At 33.9% G+C, this 24,630-nt stretch overlaps 1 protein-coding gene across 2 annotated transcripts in view; it reads left to right on the forward strand.

Moving 5' to 3' along the window:
• CD109 (CD109 molecule) overlaps positions 1-24,630 on the forward strand; it is a 163,777-nt gene that overhangs the window by 87,570 nt on the left and 51,577 nt on the right. Inside the window, exons 12-21 of one of the 2 annotated variants that reach the window (XM_074237331.1) lie at positions 2,248-2,349; positions 2,442-2,504; positions 3,401-3,577; positions 9,533-9,685; positions 12,331-12,405; positions 13,153-13,210; positions 16,241-16,391; positions 18,751-18,868; positions 20,527-20,640; positions 23,884-24,102. In XM_074237331.1, the coding sequence (XP_074093432.1) occupies positions 2,248-2,349; positions 2,442-2,504; positions 3,401-3,577; positions 9,533-9,685; positions 12,331-12,405; positions 13,153-13,210; positions 16,241-16,391; positions 18,751-18,868; positions 20,527-20,640; positions 23,884-24,102 (1,230 nt within the window). Of the gene's footprint in view, positions 1-2,247; positions 2,350-2,441; positions 2,505-3,400; positions 3,578-9,532; positions 9,686-12,330; positions 12,406-13,152; positions 13,214-16,240; positions 16,392-18,750; positions 18,869-20,526; positions 20,641-23,883; positions 24,103-24,630 lie in introns of both variants that reach the window. The other variant, XM_074237330.1, reaches the window with a different exon arrangement.

Raw genomic sequence — 24,630 nt, forward strand, 5'->3', positions numbered from 1 at the left:
TGCTTATCCCTTTGTGGATGGGGAGGAAAGGGTGTCCTTTTTTTCTAGTCTGTCTTCTCTACAATGGTTTCCTCTGGAGTACTATGATAATGATTATTCTTCTTCTAATTCTTAGAGTCATTAATTTCTTTCTTCCCTTAGAATCTTATTTCAATCCATCCATCATTTTTAAGCCCTTCACTACATTTATTAAGCCCCTCCACCCCCACCCCCACCATAGGCATTGTACTAGGCACTGGAGATATAGAAGCAATACCAAATATGCCTGCCCTCAAGGAGTTTACATTCTATTGTGGGGTAGGCCTGGGGAAACAATATGTTCTACATAGAAAAAATAACCATAAAATATTTAAAGTAAACATAAAGTGATTTTGAAAGAGCAATAACTGGAGGTAATATCAGGAAAGACTGTGAGGATGGAGAGCATTTCCAGGTCTTGGGTACATGTGCGTAGGCAGGGATAAGAGAAATGTAATGTTGTTTATAGGGATAACAAATCAGACATTTTGGTTTAGTTGTAGAATGTATGAAAGAAACATTAAATAAGTAAATCAATCAATAAGCATTCGTTAATTGTTTAATTACATTTTAGGTACTGTTCAAGCCTTTAATATGCAGAGAAAAGGCAACAGCTTCAACACTCAGGGAAGTTTCATTTTAGAACTCTGTCTCAGTGAGGGATAAACAATATTTTAAGGCTGAAGTCAGTTGTGTAGGACTTTAAATGCCAAAAAAGAGAATTTTATATCTGATCCTAGAGGGAAGGTGATAAAGTCACTGGACTTTATTGGGTGGGGTGGGAGATTTGACATGATCAGACCGACATTTTAGGAACAATTTGATGACAGAGTGGAGGATGGACAATAATATGATGACAATTATGGCAGGGAAAAACAACTAGATTTACATCTTTCCTTTGGGATCCCTGCATATGAATGCCTACCTAGTTGGAAGTGGGTAGAGTAGGGACTCTCTCTCCCTTTCTAATCTTCTTGTATTTTATTCCCCCTCCTTGTACTGATTCAGCTCTATTTGCCTTCTTGCTCTTCCCATCCTATCTAACTCCATCTCTGGACTCTGTGCTCCTTTTCTGGACCTCTTAAATGTAAGCTGTGCCTTTCTCCTTAGACTACCTTTTTTTTTGGCCTTGTTTTGTTTTGTTTGCCTTGTTGCCTTGTCTATACCTTATAAATTCATATTTGTTTGTCTCTTCCATGGAAATGTGAGTTTCTTGAGAGCAAGGAATGGATTTTTAGCCCAGAGTGTGTCCTGACATAAGCATTTGATAAATACTTGATGGTAAGATTATGAACTTCAGGGTTAATATTAGGGAGAAACAGCCTCAGTTTGCTAGTTTATGTGTGGATAACTTTCTTTACTATCCATTTACTAGAATTGTATTATCTGGCAAGTGATGTACTCCTTTTTATACAGAAGGATAATTGATAATATTTTCAAATATAAAAATACTAACTAGCAAGCACACTCATATATATATATATATATATATTATAGATAGGATTATACAAACTAGATGTTTTTCAACAGTCTTTATTTTCTTGGCACTAATATGGACACTAATGCAAACTTGTGCTGTGGAAATGACCTTCATTTCTTAAAAGATCTGTGGCAATAGCACAAGCTCTTACAAGGCCCTTCCAAGTTGGAAGAATTTTGGTCATCTAGAGATGGACTTTTAATTATTAATAATGTCTCAGACATCATCTTGGTTAAGTGCATAGAGTTCTATCATTAGAAAACTGGCCACCATGATGAGTATTGCCTTCTAAAGGCTTGAAGTGATTGAAACTAGTACTGGTGATGAAGACTACCTTTTTCAATGAAGACCTATCTTTTGAAGCATTGAAGTATAAGTTTCCTATAGTTTATTATTGTGCATAATTGTGAATATCTAATATTACTGGAATACATTTTCCCTTCTTTAAAAATGTGAAATTGGGGTGGCTAGGTGGCGCAGTGGATAAATCACCAGCCCTGGAGTCAGGAGTACCTGGGTTCAAATCTGGTCTCAGACACTTGATAATTACCTAGCTGTGTGGCCTTGGGCAAGCCACTTAACCCCATTTGCCTTGCAAAAAAACCTTAAAAAATGTGAAATTACTTTATTTTGAAAGGGATGGACTATTCAATGTTTTATATATGCTTCTTTCTCATTAACTGCCAAGGATTAGTGTCTTAAAAAAAGTTGAAATTAAAACTTTTTTGTGTGTTTTTGTTTTGTTACAGGCTTCTTTTCTTGATAGTGTGAATACCTTAGCAATTCATGGCATGTTTAGGTCTCCTAGTATGACATACATTCAGTTGAAAACAGGAAGTGAAAATGTAAAGGTAAGGTGTTTTTATGTGAAAATTGATGATATAATTAGCATGTCTGTCTTGCCATTGATTCTTGTATATTAATGAGAATGTTATTTTTCTAGGCTGGCTCACCTTTTGAACTGATTGTCACTAGCAACAAACCAATGAAAGAGCTAAGTTATATGGTAATTCTGCAATTTAAAAATATCTCATTTGACATATTAAGGGACACCTATACCAGTCTTAGTGTGTTTCTTTCAACATCATTGTTCGTACTTTACCATCTTGCTCTTCATACGTTACCATCAAAATATATATATTTTTTTACTGCTGCTGTGTGATCTCTAGGGACTGGCTCCATCATTCTCTAGATTAATTCATGACACTCAGGGTTAATGATAGCTAACACTTATATAGTTTTTTTTTTTAATATTTGCAAAGCTCTTTACTTTTGTCTAATAGATGGGGAATCTAAGACCTAGATTTGTTAAAAATAACTTGTCCAAAACCACACAGGTAACTGTATTAGCAGATGGGGGATTCAGATCCAAGATATTAGACCACAAATCTATATAGCTTCTTCCATAGTACCAAACTGTCTTAGAGAAATCTAAGTGTCTCCAGTTGTGAAACTGAATCTCTAAAAATAGAGCTAGTCCCATTTTAATGCCTTAATGTTTCATTTCTTCTTCTCTTATGCCCTCCAACTCTGTGAGTCATATTTAAATTTTTTTCCTTTTACAATTTTATTTGTGAAAAACTGATCCACATGAATGGGAAAGTTTACGCCTTCTGTTTCACCAAATTAAATGGAAAAAACCCTCCCAATTTCTTAAGTTCTTATATATTTTTATATTTGTATGAAAGCATCTAATTAATGATAGCTTACATTTTTCTAATGTTGAATATAAATAACTTCTAACAGGATATTCACCAATGTATATTAGATTCTGAAAGAGTTTTGAGACCATTTGAAGTCAAATGTATGTGTCTGAACTTGAAATTTTGATAAATATAGAATAAATAATTATTGTAAATCACAGTATCAGCTTCATCATAAAATAAATTATATCTTTTTCAGGTGGTATCTCAAAGTCAATTGGTTGCAGTAGGCAAAAAGAATTCCTCAACTTTTTCTTTAACACCAGAAAATTCCTGGGCTCCAAAAGCCTGTATAATTGTGTACTATGTTGGAGATGATGGGGAAATTATAAATGATGTCCTGAAAGTTCCGGTCCAACTTGTCTTTAAGAATAAGGTAAGAAATCAGGCTCAAGAAATCAAATTCTCAAATAAAAGAATTATCCTAAAAATTTGTTTAGAAACGAATGATTAATGCAAATTGATTAAATTTCAAAATTGAATTGTTGGTAAAATAGATAAAAGATCTCAAGAATAAAAAGATAATTTATCTCAAGATAAAAAGATCTCATTTCATTTATTTATTTTTTATTTGATTAACTATATCATTTTGACATTCATGTTGTTCTCTACATGGATTCCTGCAACGATCAAAGCTCACTACTATGAAGCTTACATGTTTCAGGATTTCAGAGGTTAATAAGTACAACAGTATTATCACTTATATATAATTGAGAATTTTTGTTATCTGTATATATGTTCATATACATTTGAGTGACTGGATTTTATGTTGGCTATAGTTCATTTAAGGAATGAGGGTTGTAGTCATGGCCTATGTGGGATGTCTTGAAAGTCTAAAAGTTTCAAACTTCCTTAAGACTTAGAATACTCTATTTAAATATTTTATCTCCCACAGATGCTATCTCCTATAGATGCTTTTCAAACATTAAATGCATATTGAATTGAATAGTTGAACCAAAAACAAAATCACATGCTCTTTTTTGTACAAACTGAGAGGAGTGAGAATTCCATTGGGATTGTAGAATTTTTTGGTACTGATAGTGGAATAAATGAAGAATAAAGAGTTGTGTGGAGATCTGCCAGGGTAGATTAGGTTAGGAAGATTATGAAAGCAGAATCAGCTAGACTTTGATAGAGTTTGGTCAGGTATTAGCACAAAGTGACCAGAAACTATTTGGAGTGCTTTAATTACACACTTGAAACTCTTCTAGCTAAAAAAATTAGTTTGTACCTATGTGTTAATCCATTAATATCTAAATATGATTATATAATATATACCATAACCATAGCCAGTGATAATAATAATTCAAATTTATACATAGTGCTTAAAGTTTTCAGAGTGTATTCCTTTCTAGAATCCTTTGGGGTAGGTAGTTTATTGTTAATTCTGTACTTCAGATGAGGTAACTGAGAATCTTGGAAGGTAAATGATTTGTATTTGGCTACACAGCTAATAAATATCTAAAGTAGAATTCTAATCAAGAACTTCTGAATCTCCATACAGAATTTCTTTCATCATGCATGTGATCCCAACCTTGATTTTTGTATCTGATATTCTTTTTTTTTTTTTTAACAAACTCATAAAATCATGGCTATTGGAGATGGAAAATATTTAGTTGACTGATCAGTGAAGATGGTTTCTGACTACCAGAGTAATATGCAACAGGCTTGAGAACAGAAAATCATAAATCAATTGTACTTGATTGGAGCACAGTGGGTAGTTCCTGACTGTACTTTGTACCCATGTATCGCTTGGAATTCATGCTCTTTTGCTGAAGACAAATCAAAATCATGATTTTAGTGATGAAATAGTGATTCTGCTAACAACTGTTATTTGTGGTGATTTTGTAGATACAGATTTTTACCAATTATTAAAGAATGAAGAAATGCTTTAGTAAATAGTTATAAATTAAAGCTAAAGAGACACTATTTTTGATATCATTTTTCTAGTAATGTAAAACATTATTTTTTGCTTCCATCCTTTTTTTTCTTTCTTTTCATTTTCCTTACTGCTGCCTTCATACAGTCTCAGACCTTGGATAAATGTGAAGATCTAACCATTCTCAAAAACAGACATTTATTGACTTGTATATGATGATGATATCATGTATAGATAACAGTTTCTCTGAAAGAGATATGGTGGTCTTAGACAGCCAGAATGGTGAAGGACTTTGAGACCATGACATTTGATCCTCAGTTGAAGGAATACTTAGCTGGAGAAGAGACTTAGGAGGAATATGATATCTTCAAATATTTGTAGTGCTCTTTTGGGGAGAAAGCATGAAGTGAGACTTGTTCTAGCCTCATCCCAGTACAGATCCAGAAATAATGAGTGGAAGTCTCAAAGACAATATTGGGAAAATTTTCCTAACAATTAGAACTGCTCAGAAGTGGAATGAACTGCTTTCAGAAGTGGTAGATTCCTCTTCTCCTTCCCTTCCCTTCCAGTCCCACAAGTTCTTCATATATTTTATTTATTTAAGGCAGTTGGGTTAAATGACATGCCCAAGCTCACACAGCTAAGTAATTCTTAAGTGTCTGAGGCTGAATTTGAACTCAGGTCTCCCAGATTCCAGGACTGGTGCTCTATCCACTGCACCACTTTAACCCCTCGGCAACAATGTTTTCAGACAGAGAATGAATGACCATTTGTTTAGGTATGCTTTAGTGGAGATTACTTTGTGGTTGGGTTAAACCAGCCACTGACTTTCCTTCTCATTAGCAGAGATTCTGATAGTTCAGTGATTAGCACATCACTATTAATTGATCACTAAAATCATGTTTCTGGTTTTATGAAGATTGTGAAAATTTCATGCTGTCATTGATTTTATGGTTTAGTCTAATCATGAAGCTGGGGCATATACATAAAATGATAAGTAACAAAAATATAGTATGGGCAAAGTGACTCAAGACCTGATATAGGCAAGAAGTCCCATAGAATTTCAGGAGAGAGTGATCACCGAAGTCTGGGCTTTACATTTCCATGATCCTTTAAAGGAGACTGAATCACCAAGTGATGTGGCAAATCTGGTTAGACTAAGTGATAAGATCAGGGTCTGGGGAAGAAAACCATTCTAGTAAAAAGACCAGAGCTTTGGGGGGTAGCAGAATAGGGTTGACTCAGATAAGCATTTAATTCCCTGGGATTGCAACTGTTCTTTCTGTATGACTCAGCTTTTGAATCCAGGCATTCTGCAGATATATTGGTACAAACCAGAACTTTCTAGCTTGTGCTTGCTTTTCTGCTAACTTGGGGTTCCTTCTGGAAATTACTCACTCTTCCTCTTTCTGCTTTTTTCATCTTCTCCTCTTCATCACTGGCACATAATGTAGCAGTTCTGTCTTGTATGGGATGCTACACTATTGTACAAGTCTTCAAATGTACCCCAGAGTCAACTGCTGTATAATAAGTATCCCAGAAGAGGTCTCTGATCAAATCTACCTATGTCCATGGTATCAAACTGAAATAGAAAAGGGAGAGCACTAAACTATATCATTTAGAAAACCACTTGTTAATATCATTTATTTTCATTGCATTTTTTATTACGTTATTTCCCAATTATTTTAATCTGGTTTGTCTCGCTGAGGCATATGTAGACTGCTTGTTTGACACTTATTCTCTAAGTCAGTTTAATTTTCTTAAGAAACTACCCTATAACATTTCGCTCTTCTCCTGTAAAACATTCCTTAACTTAACATCAAGGACCCTTTGTTACCTTTTCTCTCTTACACTGGCTATTATTTGCTTTGGTCAAATTGATCTACTCATTTTTCCCCAAATGTGTACATTCCTTATATCTTTCCTCACAGACTCTTGCCTTTTACTTAGTTTAAGTTCTGTTTTTTTTCCTCTAGGCCTGGCTTAAGTTCTGCTTCCTCTATGAAGCTTTCTCTGGTATTTAATTGGTAGGGTGTTGGACTTGGAATCAGAAAGAAACATGTTCAAATCCTGCCTTAGACACTTACTAGCTATGGGACACTGGGCAAGTCACTTAACTATAGCCTTAATTTCCTCATTTGTAAAATGAAGTGTCTATCTTCTGTGGTTGTCATGAGAGTCAAATTAGATAATTTATTTAAAGGTCTTTGCCAATATTAAAGTTCCAAATAAATGTCAGCTATTATTACTGTTATTATTATTATCTCTCTTAACGATCACTTGTCCTCAACTCCTGCCTTCACTTAGTGCCTTTACTCAGCATACTTTGTTATACACACATGTATATTGTTTATTCTGATGTTTCAAGTTGCCCCATGCCAAGACAAATACAGAATTTTTTTCCTTTCTTTTTTTAAAATTGTTTTCAAGGCAGTGGGGTTAAGTGACTTGCCCAAGGTCACACAGTTGGTAATTATCATCTGTCTGAGGATTTGAACTTAAGTCCTCCTGACTCCAAGGCTGGTACTCTATCCACTAGGCCATCTAGCTGTCCCTATTTATAGAATTTTTGCAAACTTGATATTCCCTGGTTGTCCCATTTAGCTCCAGATCTATGATCACTTTGAGTTTGTTTAAATGAGCTACTAGTGATGGGAAATTGTTGGCTTAGCAAATTTTAAAAAGTTTTATTGATTCTTTTTTATTGTACCACAGTTATTTTTAATATGCTGCCCCTCTGCAAATGTGTGTAAATGTATATGTATTTGTAGAAGGAAAAATAAGTTTGTTTTTGACAACTTTGGCAACATTTGGCACCTCTGCAGAGAGGAGGGAAGTATGTTTTGTCATTTTTATTGGTCGTTGCCTATATAATTCAAGCTCAACTTTTGGTTCTGTTTTAGTTTAGTTTATTATTATTATTGGTATGTTGATCTCTTGGTTTTGTTTTCTTTGCTCTGCATTAGGTTTTTTAAGTTTCTCTAATTTTCTTGTTTGCCTTTTCTTATTAGTCAGTTAATTTCTGTAAGCTAGGTAGCACTGTGTTAAATGCTGGGGATACAAATAGAAAATTAAGATAGCCCATGCTCTCAAGGTAGTTACATTCTAATGAGAGAAAAAACCCATGGAAGGTTTTGACTTCATGTCAAAGGTCAGATGGTTCTTCGGGGTGCACTGGGAATTTAGATATTAATGCTTTCTTCTATCTTGTCATTTCCCTTGATAAAATCATGTGATTTTTTTTTTCTGTTGATCTATTTGACAGTGCCAAGGACTTTAATGGCAAGAACTTTTTGGGTCTTCAATAGCTGACTGTAGCACTGGTAGGAGCAGTTTTCAGGTTGCATTTCCAAAGGGTGAAAGAATCCTTTGCAGGATGATAGCTGTGGCCATTGGGTTGGAAGCAGTGGTATTTCCAAGACTCTCTAGTTTAGAATGTTTGGCTGTTTCCATCAGAATCCGAGAGGCGATGATGCACCAGATGGTGAAAGTTCTGGTGGCTGACATGTTTAGCATATGCAGATTCTTATCTTTCCTGCAGGATGTCTCACTACTTCACCTAACCTTGTGAGCAGCAGCTGGTTGGCAATTGGTGAGATTGTCTGGCCCTCTCTCCAAAGGAGTCCCTAAATGATGGTTGTAAGAGATGGTCTAGGGGCGGCTAGGTGGCACAGTGGATAAAGCACTGGCCCTGGAGTCAGGAGGACCTGAGTTCAAATCCGGTTTCAGACACTTAATAATTACCTAGCTGTGTGGCCTTGGGCAAGCCACTTAACCCCACTGCCTTGCAAAAACCTAAAAAAAAAGAGAGATGGTCTAAAAGTGGAACAGGTGGTCTGGGGCAGGAGTGTTCTGTCATTCCCAGGTCTCCTGGGCCCATCTACTTCTTGATGACACCAGATCAGCAGTTGTGGCTGATGGTGACGAGAAAGATGGACCCATAAGAAGTCAATGATTTCTCCTCTCAGTGATGACTGTGGAGAATGAGCTAGAAGGAGGTTTAGTGTTTTGGGAGACACTGCCTATTTCCAAGGTCCATCAGCTTAACACTGGCTATTATTTAGGCATGTTCACAATTCTGATGCAGTTTTACAGGTATTTTTGAATATATGCATTTATATATTTTAAATAAACATTCTATCTAATATTTTTGGAACCAAATGTCAGTCATTGTGAAGTTCAGACCCTTCGTCTCCAAAAAGGTCTAAGGGAAATGATGGTCAAAGTGGAGGTGGTGATTTGACTTTTCTGGGACATGCCACCTTCTGTTTTCCCTTTAGGATACCTTGCTACTCCAGCTGAACTTAATCTCTTAGGGCCTTAGTTTCCTCATCTGTTAAATGAGTAGGGTTGAACTAGATGTTTTCCAAGGTCTTTTCCAACTTTAAATCTGTGATCCTGTCTTAGGGAATAAACATGCACTAAACTAATAACATTTTTTTCCTTTCACAGATTACATTATCTTGGAATAAAGTTAGTGCTGAACCATCTGAGAATGTTGCTCTTAAAGTTTCTGTGTCTCAACCTGGATCCCTAATAGGACTTGTAGCTGTTGACAAAAGTGTAAAACTCATGAATGGTTCATTTGACATTACAGAAGAAAATGTAAGTTAAACTTGGTTTCATCACAAAATAAAGCCATGGAAAGATTGAAATGAAGTTAAATAGACAATGACTTAATACTATGCTACACTTTTAATTTTAAGAAAGTATCCTCTTCAGAGAAAAGATCATTTTAATTTATCAATTAACTATAGCTGTGATTGGATTGATGAGTAGATATCATGAGCCTTTGAAAAAACTTTAGAGGTTGTTTAGTTCAATCTCTTGCATTTTACAAAAAAAGAAAAAAGTCTCAGAGAGGATGTTTGACTTACACACTTATGAGGTGCTGGTGGACAAAAATAGCTCAGGATGTTAACTAAGAATTTTAACTTGCATGGTTTCAGATGAAGAGAGAATAGCTTTGGACACATTTGGTAGGCATCTGATTTTGACTGTAAATAATGATAGTCTTAAAAATGACTAAATTATTAAACTCAAAAAAGCCTTTTAAAATGATCATTGTAAATAGCTTTGTTAATAATTTTGTAAGATTAATAGACCACTCACTTTCTCTTTGGTCAGTAGAATTCTCCTTGGCTGGCCTGCAGTTCTTAAAAATTAATTGACAGTATTCCTTGAGGACTCATTTCTCCTAAGTGCTATGGAGAAGATACAAAAACCCATCAATGCTTTTGTGCGTGTGTGTGTGTGTGTGTGTGTGTGTGTGTGTGTGTGTGCGCATTCAGCTACCTCAACTAGACTTTAAGCTCTCAAAAGTGTTATTGGGTTAATTATGAAAAAATAAAAATTAAAGTAAATGATTATCTTTGCAATGTTTTGTAATCTCATTATATAATTCTAAGGGAGGAAAAGACTAAATGTCAATAATAAAGAAACACCAATAATACAACTTTACAGTTTCAGAAGTTCAGTTTGATTCTTAGGTGTCTATACCTTTTGAACATGTCATTGAATGTTATTGTTGAAAGTTACAGACACTTGGACTTGACTGAAATGACCAAGTAGCCTGCTACTGCTGATTGCCTAGGTTATAATCTAAATGTCAAGGACTATATTTAATTTGTTCATTATAGATACTGTCTAGCACTGTGCCATAAATGAATATTACATATATATATATATATATATATATATATATATATATATATATATATATATATATATATAAAATCTAACCAATCTGTCATGTTACCTTTTTTATACATCACATCCTTAAAAATTATGGACTTAATTATCATCAATAGAAATAAACATTTAAATATATTTTCCTTTTCCTCTTCTTTTTTCTGTTCTTCATCTTTCTTCCTTTTCTTTCCTAGTTTAGAGGTCAGGATCTGGGATGTTAGTGCTAAAGATCCTATACTTTGCTTCCTCTGATAGGTTCAGTTCAAAGCTGGTAGAATTAGATTATTTACATTCCAGGGCTGTCCATCTTTTCAGGTTTAGATGAAATTAAGGAAGAAAATAGAATGACAATCATACTTTTTTTTTTGGCTAGGCATTAGGGTTAAATGACTTGCCCAAGGTCACACAGTTAGGTTAGTATTAAGTGTCTGAGATCAGATTTGAACTCAGGTCCTCCTGACTCCAGGACCAGTGATCTATCCACTGTGCCACTAGCTGCCCCAACAATGATTCTTGAACAATCAAAATAAACCTTATTTAGGGATTCAAAACAAAATATATAAGTATACACATATGTATATTTGTGTTCCTATATTTGATCTAAAACATCATAAAGAAGATGGACAAATCAGAATAAGGGCTGTTCAACTTTTCTTTAAACACTTCCAGAAATGGGAAGTTAATTTCTTTTTTAAAGTACTCAGTCCTTTTGTGGAATGTGCTAATTGTTAGAAATTACTTTTAATATTGAGTCAAAACCTTCTTCCTTGTAGCTTTCACCTATTTTTGTTATTTTTTTCTCTCTGCACAAAATAAGCCCAATTTCTTTGTCATATAGTAGCTGTCACTCCCTCCCCCTTACATTTTTTTCCAGGCTAAGTATTTGTATTTTCTTCAATTATTCCTCATAAAGCATAGTTCCCAGACATTTTATCATTCTGCTTATCTTTTTACTGTTGGTTGGTGTTTCTTTTGAAATGTGGCATCTAGAAATGGACACAATACTTCAGATGTGACTGAATCAGTGTAGAGTACAAATGGAAAATTCTTTTCCTTGATTTGGACATTTTGAATATTTTATTGAATTAGCTTTTTTTTGGTAGTCATTTCACATTTTTAGCTCAGCTTCAGCTAATGGTCATCTAAAATCCAGACCCTTTTTTAAAAAAGTTAAATTGCTATTGACCCAGTTCTCCCCCATTTTCTACTTGTAGAATTTGTTTTTTAAAACCTTAATGTGAAACTTTTGATTTTCTCTTTTATAAAACTTTAATATAAAAATTTAATATGAAAGCCTTATTGTGAAACTTTAGATTACCCTCTTAAATTTTACCTTTTTAGTTTTAGCTCAAAAGGCTTTTTGAGACCTTTCTGACTTGATTCTGTCATCCAGCTTTTTTCTTTCTGTCTTCTACAGATTTAATATCGTGAAGTTACACTTCTATAGACATTATTGCTAAAGGTACTAAATAAATTGGGACTAACTGTGGGGATCTCAGGCATGTTGCTTCCTTCCAGGTTGTTAGAAATACATTAATTTATTGATTTCTTCTCCTCAGGTGATCCATGAACTGGAATTATACAACACTGGCTATTTTTTAGGCATGTTCACAAATTCCCATGCAGTTTTCCAGGTATGTTTGAATATATGTATTTATATATTTTAAATGAACATTCTATCTAATATTTTTGGAACTAAAATGCCAGTCATTGTAAAGTTCAGATCTTTCATTATATCCTATATCTCTGCAAAGTAGAGAATATAGTACAAAATGGAAAGATGCTTCTCTAGAATTATAATCACAAATTTTAAAATAATATTCCCTAGAAGAACTAATAAAGTTTCATGAAAAATAAAATGAGGTCCTTTAGCATTGCTTAACATTGCTTTTACCTATCTTAAGTTAAATTTTTTTTCTTGTTAAGTAGAGTTAGGAAATGGTATGTTAAAAACTTAATGATCAACTGTGGAAAGGCAGAAATAGTGAATACATCTTTCTCAGATCACAATGCAATAAATTCATATACAATATTGGGCCAGGGAGCTATAGACCCAGAACCCATTGTAAATTGAGTAACCTCATTTTAAAGAATGAGTGGATCAAAAAACAATTTATAGAAAAAATCATTTTATCCTAGATAATGACAATAATGAAACAACATACCACTCAAAGCAGCTGTCAGGGGCTATATTATATATCTTTAAATGTTTACATGAATAAATTAGAGAAAAAGTAAAACAATGAACTAAATATGCAACTAAAAAATTAGAGAAAGGAAATGGTATGTGTGCATATGTGTCTTTCTGTGAGAAAAATAAATTAAAAAAGAACTAATACTTGTACAGGAAAGGAAAATAATATTTTGTTGTTCTTTCCTAGGAATGTGGCCTGTGGATATCAACAGATGCAAATCTTGTGCATGATTATATGTATGAAGGTTGTAAGTTGTATTAAGCAAACCCACTAAACTTTCATTTGTCACTGTTCTACATATTGTGTGAGGCAGCATGGTAGAACGAGTGAATAGAGATCTAGACTTGCAGTCATCAAAATCTGGGTTCAAATTCCCCCTTAGAGATTTACTAGCTGTATGACTCTGGGCAAGTTACTTAACCTTTCTTTGACTCATTTTCCTCATCTGTAAAATGAGGAGCATTGTCTTTGATGGTTTCTAAGGTCCCCAATACCTCAAAAATTATGATGTTCTGATGCCCAGAACTATACACAGCCACATAGAAGTGGAGAATAACAGCACACAACTCCCAGGTTCAGATTTATGCCCCAAAGACATCATATTTCAGTTGAGAATATATAGCATTGAAATTGAAATAAGAAGTCCTGCTCTGACTTGAATTTTAGCTGTCAACTAAAGTAGAATAAGTGTAGATAAATCCCTTAATGTCTCTGTGTCCTTGTCTAAAAAGAGGTCTTAATAATAGCTAAAGTACTTTCCTCTTGGAATTATTGAAAGAAAAGAATTTTAAAAAACAACAAAACTCTCTTTATATAAATGAATTAATTCTTTGAACAGATATTAATCATTCAAATTTCATATCTCCCATATAGTATTATTTTTGATATCAAAAGAGCTTTGGTATGGGTACAGATATTATATTTTTTGATTTTGAATGAACAAAGTGAGCCTAATGGAATTTATTTAGTTTAATAAAACAAGATATATATTTTTAGCAGAGGTTATAAAATGTATTGATTAAACTGAAAAATGTTCAAAATTGGAAGACTAGAAGAATTAATTCTAAAAGTTGTTCTTCTTGCCATGAGGAAATATGACACTGGTATCATTCTGAGGAAGTGTCTGCACTTTACTTTCTGTGCTGATTAGGAACAGTTAATAGTGAGAGACCTTTTTTTTTTATGCTTTCGCAAGGCAAATGGGGTTAAGTGGCTTGCCCAAGGCCACACAGCTAGGTAATTATTAAGTGTCTGAGACCGGATTTGAACCCAGGTACTCCTGACTCCAGGGCTGGTGCTTTATCCACTGCGCTGCCTAGCCACCCCAAGAGACACTTCTTAAGTAGACCAAGTTATGATCTGAAACTTATGTTCTTACTATTCTGCCAAGTCAAACCAGAGTTTATGGAGCAAGTAAACCCAGTGGGCAAGGTTAGTGTCAGATTCATCAACTGTCCAACCCCAGAAATGACCATCAGCATGTAGTAGGTTGAGAAAAAATTAGGAAGGGCATCAGAGTGGAAAGAACAAATAAACCCAGTGGGCAAGGTTGGTGTCAGGTTTATCAATTGTCTAGTTCCAGAGGTGAACATCAGCATGTAGTTCGATGAGAAAAAAATTATGAAGGGTATCGTAGTGGAAAGAGGAAGTAAACCCAAGTGGGCTAGGTGGGTGTCATAAAATTTTATCAGTTGTTCAACCCCAGAAGGGGTCATCAGAAAAGAAATTATGAAAGGTACCTCAGTAGAAGGACAAAGACACTAGCAGTATTTTAAATGGCAGCAGTATGCTCCCTTCTCCCTTAGTTGCATTGGCTTCACTGAATCTAGACTCATCCCAGCTGGCCCTTGGATAGCTCTGCCAATAATTTATTTCACAGAAACCTTATATAAGTCCTTGGGATAAGGAAAAGGGTTGCCTTAGTTCCCAAGATGCTTTATTACTTTGAGTCTATTTTGGTTTACTTGTTCTACCTTTCCAGCTTCTGCAAATCTCTTGGTTCCCAAATTTGCATTAACTTTTTCTCCATCAGCTTTGCTCTACATTAGTGTTTCTGTCATCCCTTTTTTCCTTCTATCTGCCTGATCTTTTAACTTGCTGCTGACCCTGACCTTCACTATTGATAGATGCCCTAAATTCTGCAAGACCACTTGATTCTAACCTCTTGCTTGCTTTGACTTCCCAGTTCCTGCCTGATCCTTAACTGCTTCATTGGTCCCTGGCACTCTGACCTTCTGCTACCCAAGCTGTGAAAAGAGGTAGTCTTCAAAGTATTATTTTTTTTTAAAAGAAAAATAGAGGGTAGGAGCATCTGAACTTGCTGTTGGGTCTTGTGCTTCATAATCAATTCAATCAAGAACTTTAATATTTTTCTTATCAAAATTTTTGTGCATTCTTAATAGAAACCAAGGAAACCATTAGATTGTAAATAAGCTTTTACTGAGCAGCTGAAGGCTGTTTTACACTTTTGTTCTGTTTTTAGAGATATATATTTTAAAGTAAATTATCTGTCTTAACTAAGAATATGTGGTCCCATGTATTATGTTAGGACTGGGATTTGTGAAGTTGTTTTTTAAAAAAAATTTGATAACTGTATTTCATTATAATTGTTTTCCTTTGTTTTTTTTTATATATTTAAAAACATTCTGGGAAGGGGTTCCTATATAGGCTTCACCAGAGCATCAGAGGAGCGCATGACATGCAAAAAGTCAGGTCATCATTCCATAGGGATAGGTCTGGAAAATTAAGATATGTTAGTTTCATATATTAAAACTGATAAATATAGTTGTATTTTTCCAAACTGGCCATCTTAATCAACTCAATCTTTTTCCCATTTCTTATTTTGACTATTCTAAACTTCTATGTAAAAATTAAAATTAAATTTATTATCACTAATGATTATAGACAGATTTTTTTATTTTGTGTATATATATATATATATATATTTCTTATGTGTGTTTTTTAAAATTTTGTATATAATAAGGGCCTGTTAGGGATACTGTAATGGAAAAAAGGAAAAAAAAGAACATTGGACTGAAAGCCCGAGGATCTATCTGGATTCTAGCTATTTCTGACCCTGCTACTATGAATAATTAGTCACTTCCCATCTCTGAGCTTCTGTTTTCTTCTCTCTGGAGTGATAGCACTGGAATAGATGATTTCCAAGGACAATTGCAACTCTAGGATTCTGTGATTCTACTAATAGCTATACTAAAATAATTACTTATTTCCTTCAGTGGCCTTTTTCCTAATGATTGAAAATATTTATTTTTAGTTAATGGAGAATTTTTTGATATGGATATTGCAGAAGATTTAGCCAAAATCGGCATGGATTCAGCTGTTGACGGCCCATTTCCAGGGGATAGTGGTCCACATATCAGAAAACATTTTCCAGAGACATGGCTTTGGATAGACACCAATATGGGGTAAAAGTTCACAAAGTTCTGACTTTCTTATTTTTTTTCTTAGAATTGTATTTATAATGAGCTTTCTTCCCTTCATTTTAATGTGAAAATGTGAATCATATTGAAAATTAGATAAAATGTCTTATTTTTGATGGTATGCCATTGTTAGCAATATGAAATCATACTTACTAATGTCCAGTGCATGTGGGAGTGATCTAGGTAAGATCAAGTAGAAAATGGGTCCTGAATTTTTCTGAAGAGGTAGTTTTGATTTGAACAATTAAATGACACAGTAGCTAAAGTTCTGGGTCTGGAGTCAGGCAGACTCATTTTCCTGAGTTCAAATTTGGCCTTAAACACTTACTGTGTAATCTTTGGCAAGTCACTTAACATTGTTTGCCTCAGTTTCTCATCTATAAAATGAACCTAGAGAAGAAAATTGCAAACCACACCAGTTTCTTTGCCAAGAAAACCCCAAATGGGTTCACAAGAGTTGGACATGACTGAGATGACCGAATAATAATAACAATAAAGTTTTGATTTACCTCAAGTCTTAAATTTTCTGATGGTTCAATGTTACTGTGAATTTTTAAACACATTTCATTTAAACAAATATTCATTTAATAGGAGACCAAATGTATTTTTTTGCCATATTTATGCTTCTTTCTCCACTATGATTTTACTTAAGGAGATAGTAGAATCTATCATATATGCTGGAAACATTCAGTTCTGATAACCCCTTGATTCTTCTGGCTTGAAATCATTCATCAGTTTATGTTCACCTGGCTGTAGGGTGGGAGTTGGGGGATGGAGAGTAAGATAGGGACCTGAAAAAAGACATAGATCAGACCCTCAATAGCCTATATTAGATGTTGGTAAACTACAGCCTTTGACTTTTGTAACTGGCAAGTTAAGAATGATTTTTACATTTAAAAAATGATATTTTGAAATGTAAAAATCCTTCTTATAGCTCACAAGCAATACAAAAGCAGGCAGGACTAGCTTTTTGGCTGTAGTTTGCCAAATTAATATTGACAGATTTAGTAGAAGTCCCCAACTAATAGATGGTCAGGAGATATGATCAGGCAGTTTTCATATGAAGAAATTAAATCTATCAGTAGTCATCTGAAAAATACTCCAAGTCACTTTATTAGAGAAATGCAAATTAAAACAACTTTATCAGATTGGATAATCTGACGAAAAAGGGAAATGATAAATGTTGAAGGGGATGTGGGAAAACTGGGACACTGGAGCTGTGAACTGATCCAACCATTTTGGAGAGCAATTGATTGCCCAAAGGATGATAAAACTGGCAAATCCTTTGATCCAACAATATCACTACTAGGTCTGTATCTAAAGATATCACAGAAAAAGGGTAAAAGACTCCTATTCTGCTCTTTTTGGGGCTGGCAAAAGGAAGTTAAGGTGGTGCCTATCAGTTTGGGAATGAATTGACAAGTTGTGATACTTGAATGCAGTAGAATGCTATTACTCTATAAGAAATGAAGAGCAGGTTGATTTCCGAAAAATCTGGGAAGACTTACATGAACTGATCCTGAGTGAGGTGAGCAGAACCAGGAGAATGTTGTACACCTTAACAGCAGCAATGTGTGATGATCATCTATGTTAGACACAGCTCTTCTCAGCAATACAGCAAAGATAATTCTAAAAGATATTCAATGGAAAATACCATCCACATCTAGACAAAGAACTCTAGAATTTGAATGCAGAAAAGAGCATACTATTTTCACCTTTAAAATTTGTTTTTTGCCTTTTACTTCTCATGGTTTTCCCCATTTTGTTCTGATTATTCTTTCACAAAGTGACCAATATGGAAATATATGTAACATGATTGTACTTAGCTTCCTGAGCTAAAATCTGAACCCAGACATGTACTAGCTGTATATCGCCTGAACAAGTCACTTAAACCCTGTTTGCCTTGGTTCCTCATCTGTTAAATGATCTAAAGAAGGAAATGGTGAACAATTTCAGCCAAAAGAATCCCAGTTCATATTTTTATTGTTCATTTATCATTAATAGATTGCCATTGTTATTAAACCAATAGTTTAAGATTGACAGCTATTAAGCAATAGTTTTTGTTGCTTTTAAGGATCATTTTCAACTTAAAATTACAAATCAAGAGAATTGTAGAAAAAAAAATCTTCAGCAAAATAATTTAAGCACTTGAGGGAAAGTGACCATGTACTTTTTTATCTTTGTAGGGCAGCATAGTGCAGACTGTGGGGATTTATTAAATTGCCTAATCTATTTAGTTACCTGCTCTTGATTTATTTTGAACATTTAAGATGTGAGAGTCAGTTCTTGATTTCGAATTTTTATATTCTTTGGTTTTGAAATATTACATTCTTCTTAACTTTAGTTCTCGAACTGACAAAGAATTTAACGTTACTGTGCCAGATTCCATCACTTCTTGGGTAGCTACTGCTTTTGTGATCTCTGAGGACTTAGGACTTGGAATGACAACTGCTCCAGTGGAGGTAATGTGTTAAAGGGCACTTTGGTTTAAGTCATGGGGCCATGAAGCTAAAGAAAGTATAAGTCCCTGGATTTCTAATTTTGTTTAGTATGTGCATAGAAGCTTAGGCTTTCTCTTTATGTCATTTACTTACACATATCTTATGCTCTATCCTTCTTGTATATCATGCTGTTTATTATAATTGACTGATGAGTTATTTCCCATATTCAGCATGTCCCCAAAGTCCTAAGCTTTAACTGCTCAAATTATAAGTTTAATAACAAAACTGAACTAAGATTTTTAGGTTGTTTTTATGTATATTAAGGGTCAAATGAAAACATTCCTATTAAAAACCTTGAGTTCTGTTTGTGTAGCAACCCAGAAGTTTGTCCTTTTAAGTGACAAGTGACAATATTTTTTTAGACTAGAGCTTAGGAAATACGTTGGTATAGTTGGGTTTTGAAACTGAAATTGCTGAGGGAAGTGGTGATTTTAGCTTCTTTACTAAATTGATTCAATTTACATAAAGGGCCTTAGAAGAACCATTTTTGAAACATTCCTTTCACATGTAGATCTGTGTTATAATGTTAGGATTTTAGCTAAAATGTAGGTGTAGGTGTAGAAGTTCTGAATAAGTTTTCTGGTCCTTCATCCTTTACTGAGTTTATAAAACTCTGACTCAGAGCTCCTACACCTTCCTGGTGTGTCTCTAAGGATGCTAAGAAAAGCTGTTTTTTTGCAATTTTGAATTCCAGTGAATATTGAATTTATAGGCACTGCTTCTGGGGTTCCTCTACACAGGGTGATCACTGTCCAAATAAGTCTTGTAAAAAAATAGAACGGAAGTCACATCATCTCTCAGGCCCCAATCTTACTCTGTCAATTTTTTCTGAAAGGGTCTTGTTTAAGGGTATTGAAATATATAGAAGAGAATTTTCTGGGTGTTGCCAAATGTGAGCTCCTTGATAATCTTTGGATTTCCTCAGTCTTCATGTTTTTATCTTCAGTGTCTAACATTCTGTCCAGAACATATTAGGGCTTAGTAATCAATTCTGGTTATCACCCCAGGACACAAACATACAAACAATATATTTGTATATAACTTCCTTGCAAGGAGAAGGCTTGCATAAAACTTTGTAAACTTTCACCAGAAAAATAATTAAAGGTAATAGCCAAGTAGATTTTTCATTTAAAGTTTCAAACAGGACTCTCAATGTGTAGGTCACTTTATAGAATAGTTATGTAGATCAAATTAAATCAAATGTTGTGAAAACATTGAAAAGTTAAAAATTCAATAGAGACATAATGGTATCATGAGCCTTAAACTGATTTCTCAGTCCCATTTCAGGACACTATTTTAATAGGAGCATTTTTTTTACAACAAAAACCAGTTTGGATTTTGCTCTGGTTAATTCACATAAGTAGTTAATTCTAGTAATTGGTGATTCTACAATACAAAAATCATGGTCTTATGAGAAATGAAATCACCATTTTTTTGTACGTTTTATACAAGATCTTGGACTTTAGTGATGAAAAGGACCTTGGAAGTTGTTCCTCAATTAAGAAATTAGAACTTGGAGGGATGAAGTGATTTACCTGAAGGCATAAAGGTAGTAGTAGAGTTAGTGGGAGGATTGCTTTTTATTTTGTTTAAAAAATTATCCTTTTTTTCCTTTACAGCTACAAGCCTTTCAGCCATTTTTTATTTTTTTGAATCTTCCTTATTCGATTATCAGAGGGGAACAATTTATTTTGGAAGTAACCATCTTCAATTATTTAAAAGATGCCACTGAGGTAATGTATTAAAACTTTTTAGGAGTCTAAGCATTTATATTTCATGAGACAATATATGTGCATAAGGATTTAACCATGAATGTGTGTCTATATTTGGTATGTATATGGGTGAGCAGTTTTGGACAGTTAAGTGGCTCATGGATAGAGCACCTAGCCTGGAGTCAGGGAATCTAAATTCAAATCAGCCCTCAGACACATACTATCTGGGTCATCTTGGGCAAGATGGCTTGACTTGCCTCAGTTTCTTCATCTCTATAATAGGAATTATAATAACACTTATCTTTCAGGATTGTTGTGAGGATCAAAATGAGATAATAATTACAAAGTGCTTAGTTCAGTGTCTGGATCAGCATAAATGCTACACAAATGATGATGATGATGATGATGATAATAATAATAATAATAATAATAATAATAATAATAATAAAGTTCCTATTTTCCAAGAGTCTAACTAGATCTGTCTTAAAAAAGTTTTGGGGTAATTGCTGAATTGAATGTTCGAGTTATTTTCTCCTATTTCATAATATTTAAAAATACTAATACCATAGTTTGAAGTCTTTTTTTTCCTTTCATTCCTTCCCAACATGACTTCTTCATTCTATCTTGATCAATCTCTTTACTATGGAGAAGATTAAGATTGATTCTATATAATTTTCTTATTGATCCTATTTGCAATTAATTGATTTTGTTCTGAAACTGCTTTTGTCCTGTAGCTGCTTATGTCATACTTCTTTGTCTCTGGACTTGATTCAGAGTTTTGCTGGGCTTTGATGGATTAAATTTAAAAATCCAGTTCTCCTGACACAAAGAATTTAACTGACCTCAGAGAATGTGTGAGAAAAAAAGGGAGTTTGGGTCTTGTATCTTTATTCCACCAAGCTATCCTTCAAGGATGTCTCATTTGCTTGCCAAAAGTCTGGGCTACTTATCTTGCACCTGGACTCAAACAATGAGCACTTCTTAGACTTATGAGAGAAGAAAGGGGGTCATTACTAGTCCCCATTACCAAACTTTCAACCAATCAGGTTGTTCCTTGCTTCTCAGCTCCTTAGCTATTGTATTGTTCTTAATTCCATGATTTCATCTACTCTGCTCTATTCTATGTTCCTTTCTCTTCAAAACCTATGTAAGGTTAACTGTCCTTTTGTTCGGGGGTCTTTGAAATTAATGGAGGCATCTCATTGACCCATTTATTGACATGTAGCATCCCCCTGCCAATACATAATAACTTGTTTGGAGATGTGTCTCAATTTATTGTTTTGTTAAAATTTAATTGTAACACTATCTATGAGGCATGTCTTTTTCTTCCAGGATCTTTTTTCTTAAATTGTTCCTCCTGTCTGGGATAAATTGCTAACTCTTTTTTTGCTCTTCTATTTTCATGTCCGCCTCTTTTTCTTTTCTGCAAGAAGAAATTTTATTTTCTATGAACATATCAACCAAAATGTCAGGCTTGAATACTATTCCTTTCCCTCTTGTTTGGGAGGTGGTCCTCTGTGCAGGCCCTGTAGTGAGAAGGGGGTCAAATGGAGGCCACATTCTTATAAGTTAAACAGAAGAATTTTGTTTCCCATTAGCTCTGGGAATGAGTACCTGAATTCTGCCCTGTAAATTCTTCCTAGGTTGGTTCAAGATTTAGTTCAAGATTTATATTCAGAATATTCTCCCTCTTAATATATACCTATTTCTTAATGACTCAGATGAAAGTGTGGTCTCTTCAAATATCCTCCCCAATTCAAAATGTTTTTATTATTATTAGATTTATTTAGAGTACTTTTCCTATATCTCTTCTTTGCCTTCATAATTTTTTATCTTTTGTTTCTTTTTGTTATATCTCCTCCATTAGATTGTAAGCTTTTTATTATGTTTTTCACATAGTTGCACTTAAGATTTTTGAACCAAATTGTGAGATTCACTTCCTCCAAGAAGCCTGATTTCTCACCACCACTTATTGCTGAAGTCTCTAAGGAAAATGGGAAAGTTTTTCTGGAGGTCTTTCTATCCATGATCTAGAGAAGCTGTTGTCATGACATGCATATTAAAGCAGAAATTATTGAATTATGGTGGAAGAACAAGGGTCTAGGAGTGGCAGCGGGAGCAAGAAGAATGCCAACCAGTTTCTTGTCCTTGTGATTCAGAGGGATTAAAAAAAAAAGAATGACTAGCTTTGGAGAGAGTTGGAAAGGATGTTATGTCCTCAGAGGATGTTAAGATTTCAATGAATAAAAATGGATAAGAGCAAATGAGGAAGACTTTGAGAATGACTACAAGTTGATTTTTTTCTTCTTAGCAGAGCAGAAATTCACAAAGGTATGTTTAAATTAGATTGATGATAGTATTTATATCTGAAAGTAGATATTTAAAAAAAATTCTAGCCATCAAATGACATAGGAAAAGGAGAGTGTTATATTGCTCTTGTAGAAAGAAAACAGATCAAACAATAGACTGTTTTACTTCTAGCCTAGCTTTATCTTTTTTCTATTGTTATCACTTCATTGGCTTATCATGCTTTTCATCTTTGGTATCACATGAATAAAAATGAAAGCTTATGGAAAATTCAGATTTAGAAACACTTAAATCAAGAGTAGAGTAATCCTTCATGGTGAGCTACATTAACTCATTTAAAGTTAGTTGAGGTGCAGTGATTAAAAAGATTCAAGAGATATAATTTCTGTAATTTAATATTTTTTAATAACTCCAGCATTTTTATTTGTAAAAAGTTGATCATTGGCTGTTTCTCTTAGATCAAAAGACAATCATAGTGGAAAGCTCACAGTTTATATACCCTTTCAAAGAGTAAGTTTTTCCCAGGCTGGGAATCAATCATGATTGGTTAGCAATTAATGAGGGAATGAATATTGCTCTGAGGGACTGAGGAAGATGTCATGTCAAATTTGGACAGAGAGATTATTTTTATACCCAGATGACCCTCAGCTATAGGCAATTTAAACAAAAGGGTCTGTCTCCACCCAAGCTTGATTGAATGGAACTCATGGGTTAACTCAATCTACAGAGGCTGAAGTCTTGAAAACAGAATCTCCTCAAATCATTATTATTAATAATTAATTTTCTCAGAGGAAAAGGGGTGAAACCAAATCTTTATTTCATTAACTGTAATTATAATTGTGTTGTAATTGGATGCTGTGAAGCTGTACTTAAATTGTTTTGAAATTCATTAATAAGGGTAGGAGTAACTTCAAAGATTTAATATAAATAACACATTTTTATTATTTTATTTTACAGGTTACAGTAACCATTGGGACAAGTGACAAGTTTGATATTCTTATGATTTCAAATGATGTAAATGCCACAGGACATCAGCAGTCCATACTAGTGCCAAGTGAGGATGGGGCAACTGTATATTTTCCAATCAAACCAAAGGATTTAGGAGAGATTCCAATTACTGTGACAGCAATTTCACCCAGTGCCTCTGATGCCATCACCCAGAGCATTTTAGTGAAGGTAAATACTTGAAGGATTAATTCAGTGAAAATAATATTTTATTAAAAAGGAAATGAAGTTAATAAAGTATTATTTTTATGTCTATTAAATTATTAGGAAAGAACTAGAATGAATAATTTCCTTTTGATGCAATGTATAGTCAATGACTTACTGCTCTCTGGAATAACATTTTTTTGAATTTTAACACTTTTCCCACATAAAGTTAATTGGGAACTAGGACCTTTTGTCTGTTATAGTCAAATGTATTTGAGAGCTGTTAAAATTATCTCCTATTAAAGTATGCTTAAAGTGACATGAAAAATTAGTTTGAGCATATGAAGAATTAATTTGATTACTTAATCTCCTGTTAAACAATGTAGGAAGAAAAAATGTCAGAAAATTATTTTATGTAAATTTTTACATTGAGGTCATGTTATACTATGAATACTTCTTTTTAAAATTGTTTAAGAATAAACATAATATCCCTCCCCCCAAATATAAGACCTTCATGAGCAATAAAGTAAAGGAAAGAGAAAAAAATTAAAATTA

Source organism: Macrotis lagotis, chromosome 5 (assembly GCF_037893015.1).
Source record: "Macrotis lagotis isolate mMagLag1 chromosome 5, bilby.v1.9.chrom.fasta, whole genome shotgun sequence".
NCBI lineage: Eukaryota > Metazoa > Chordata > Mammalia > Peramelemorphia > Peramelidae > Macrotis > Macrotis lagotis.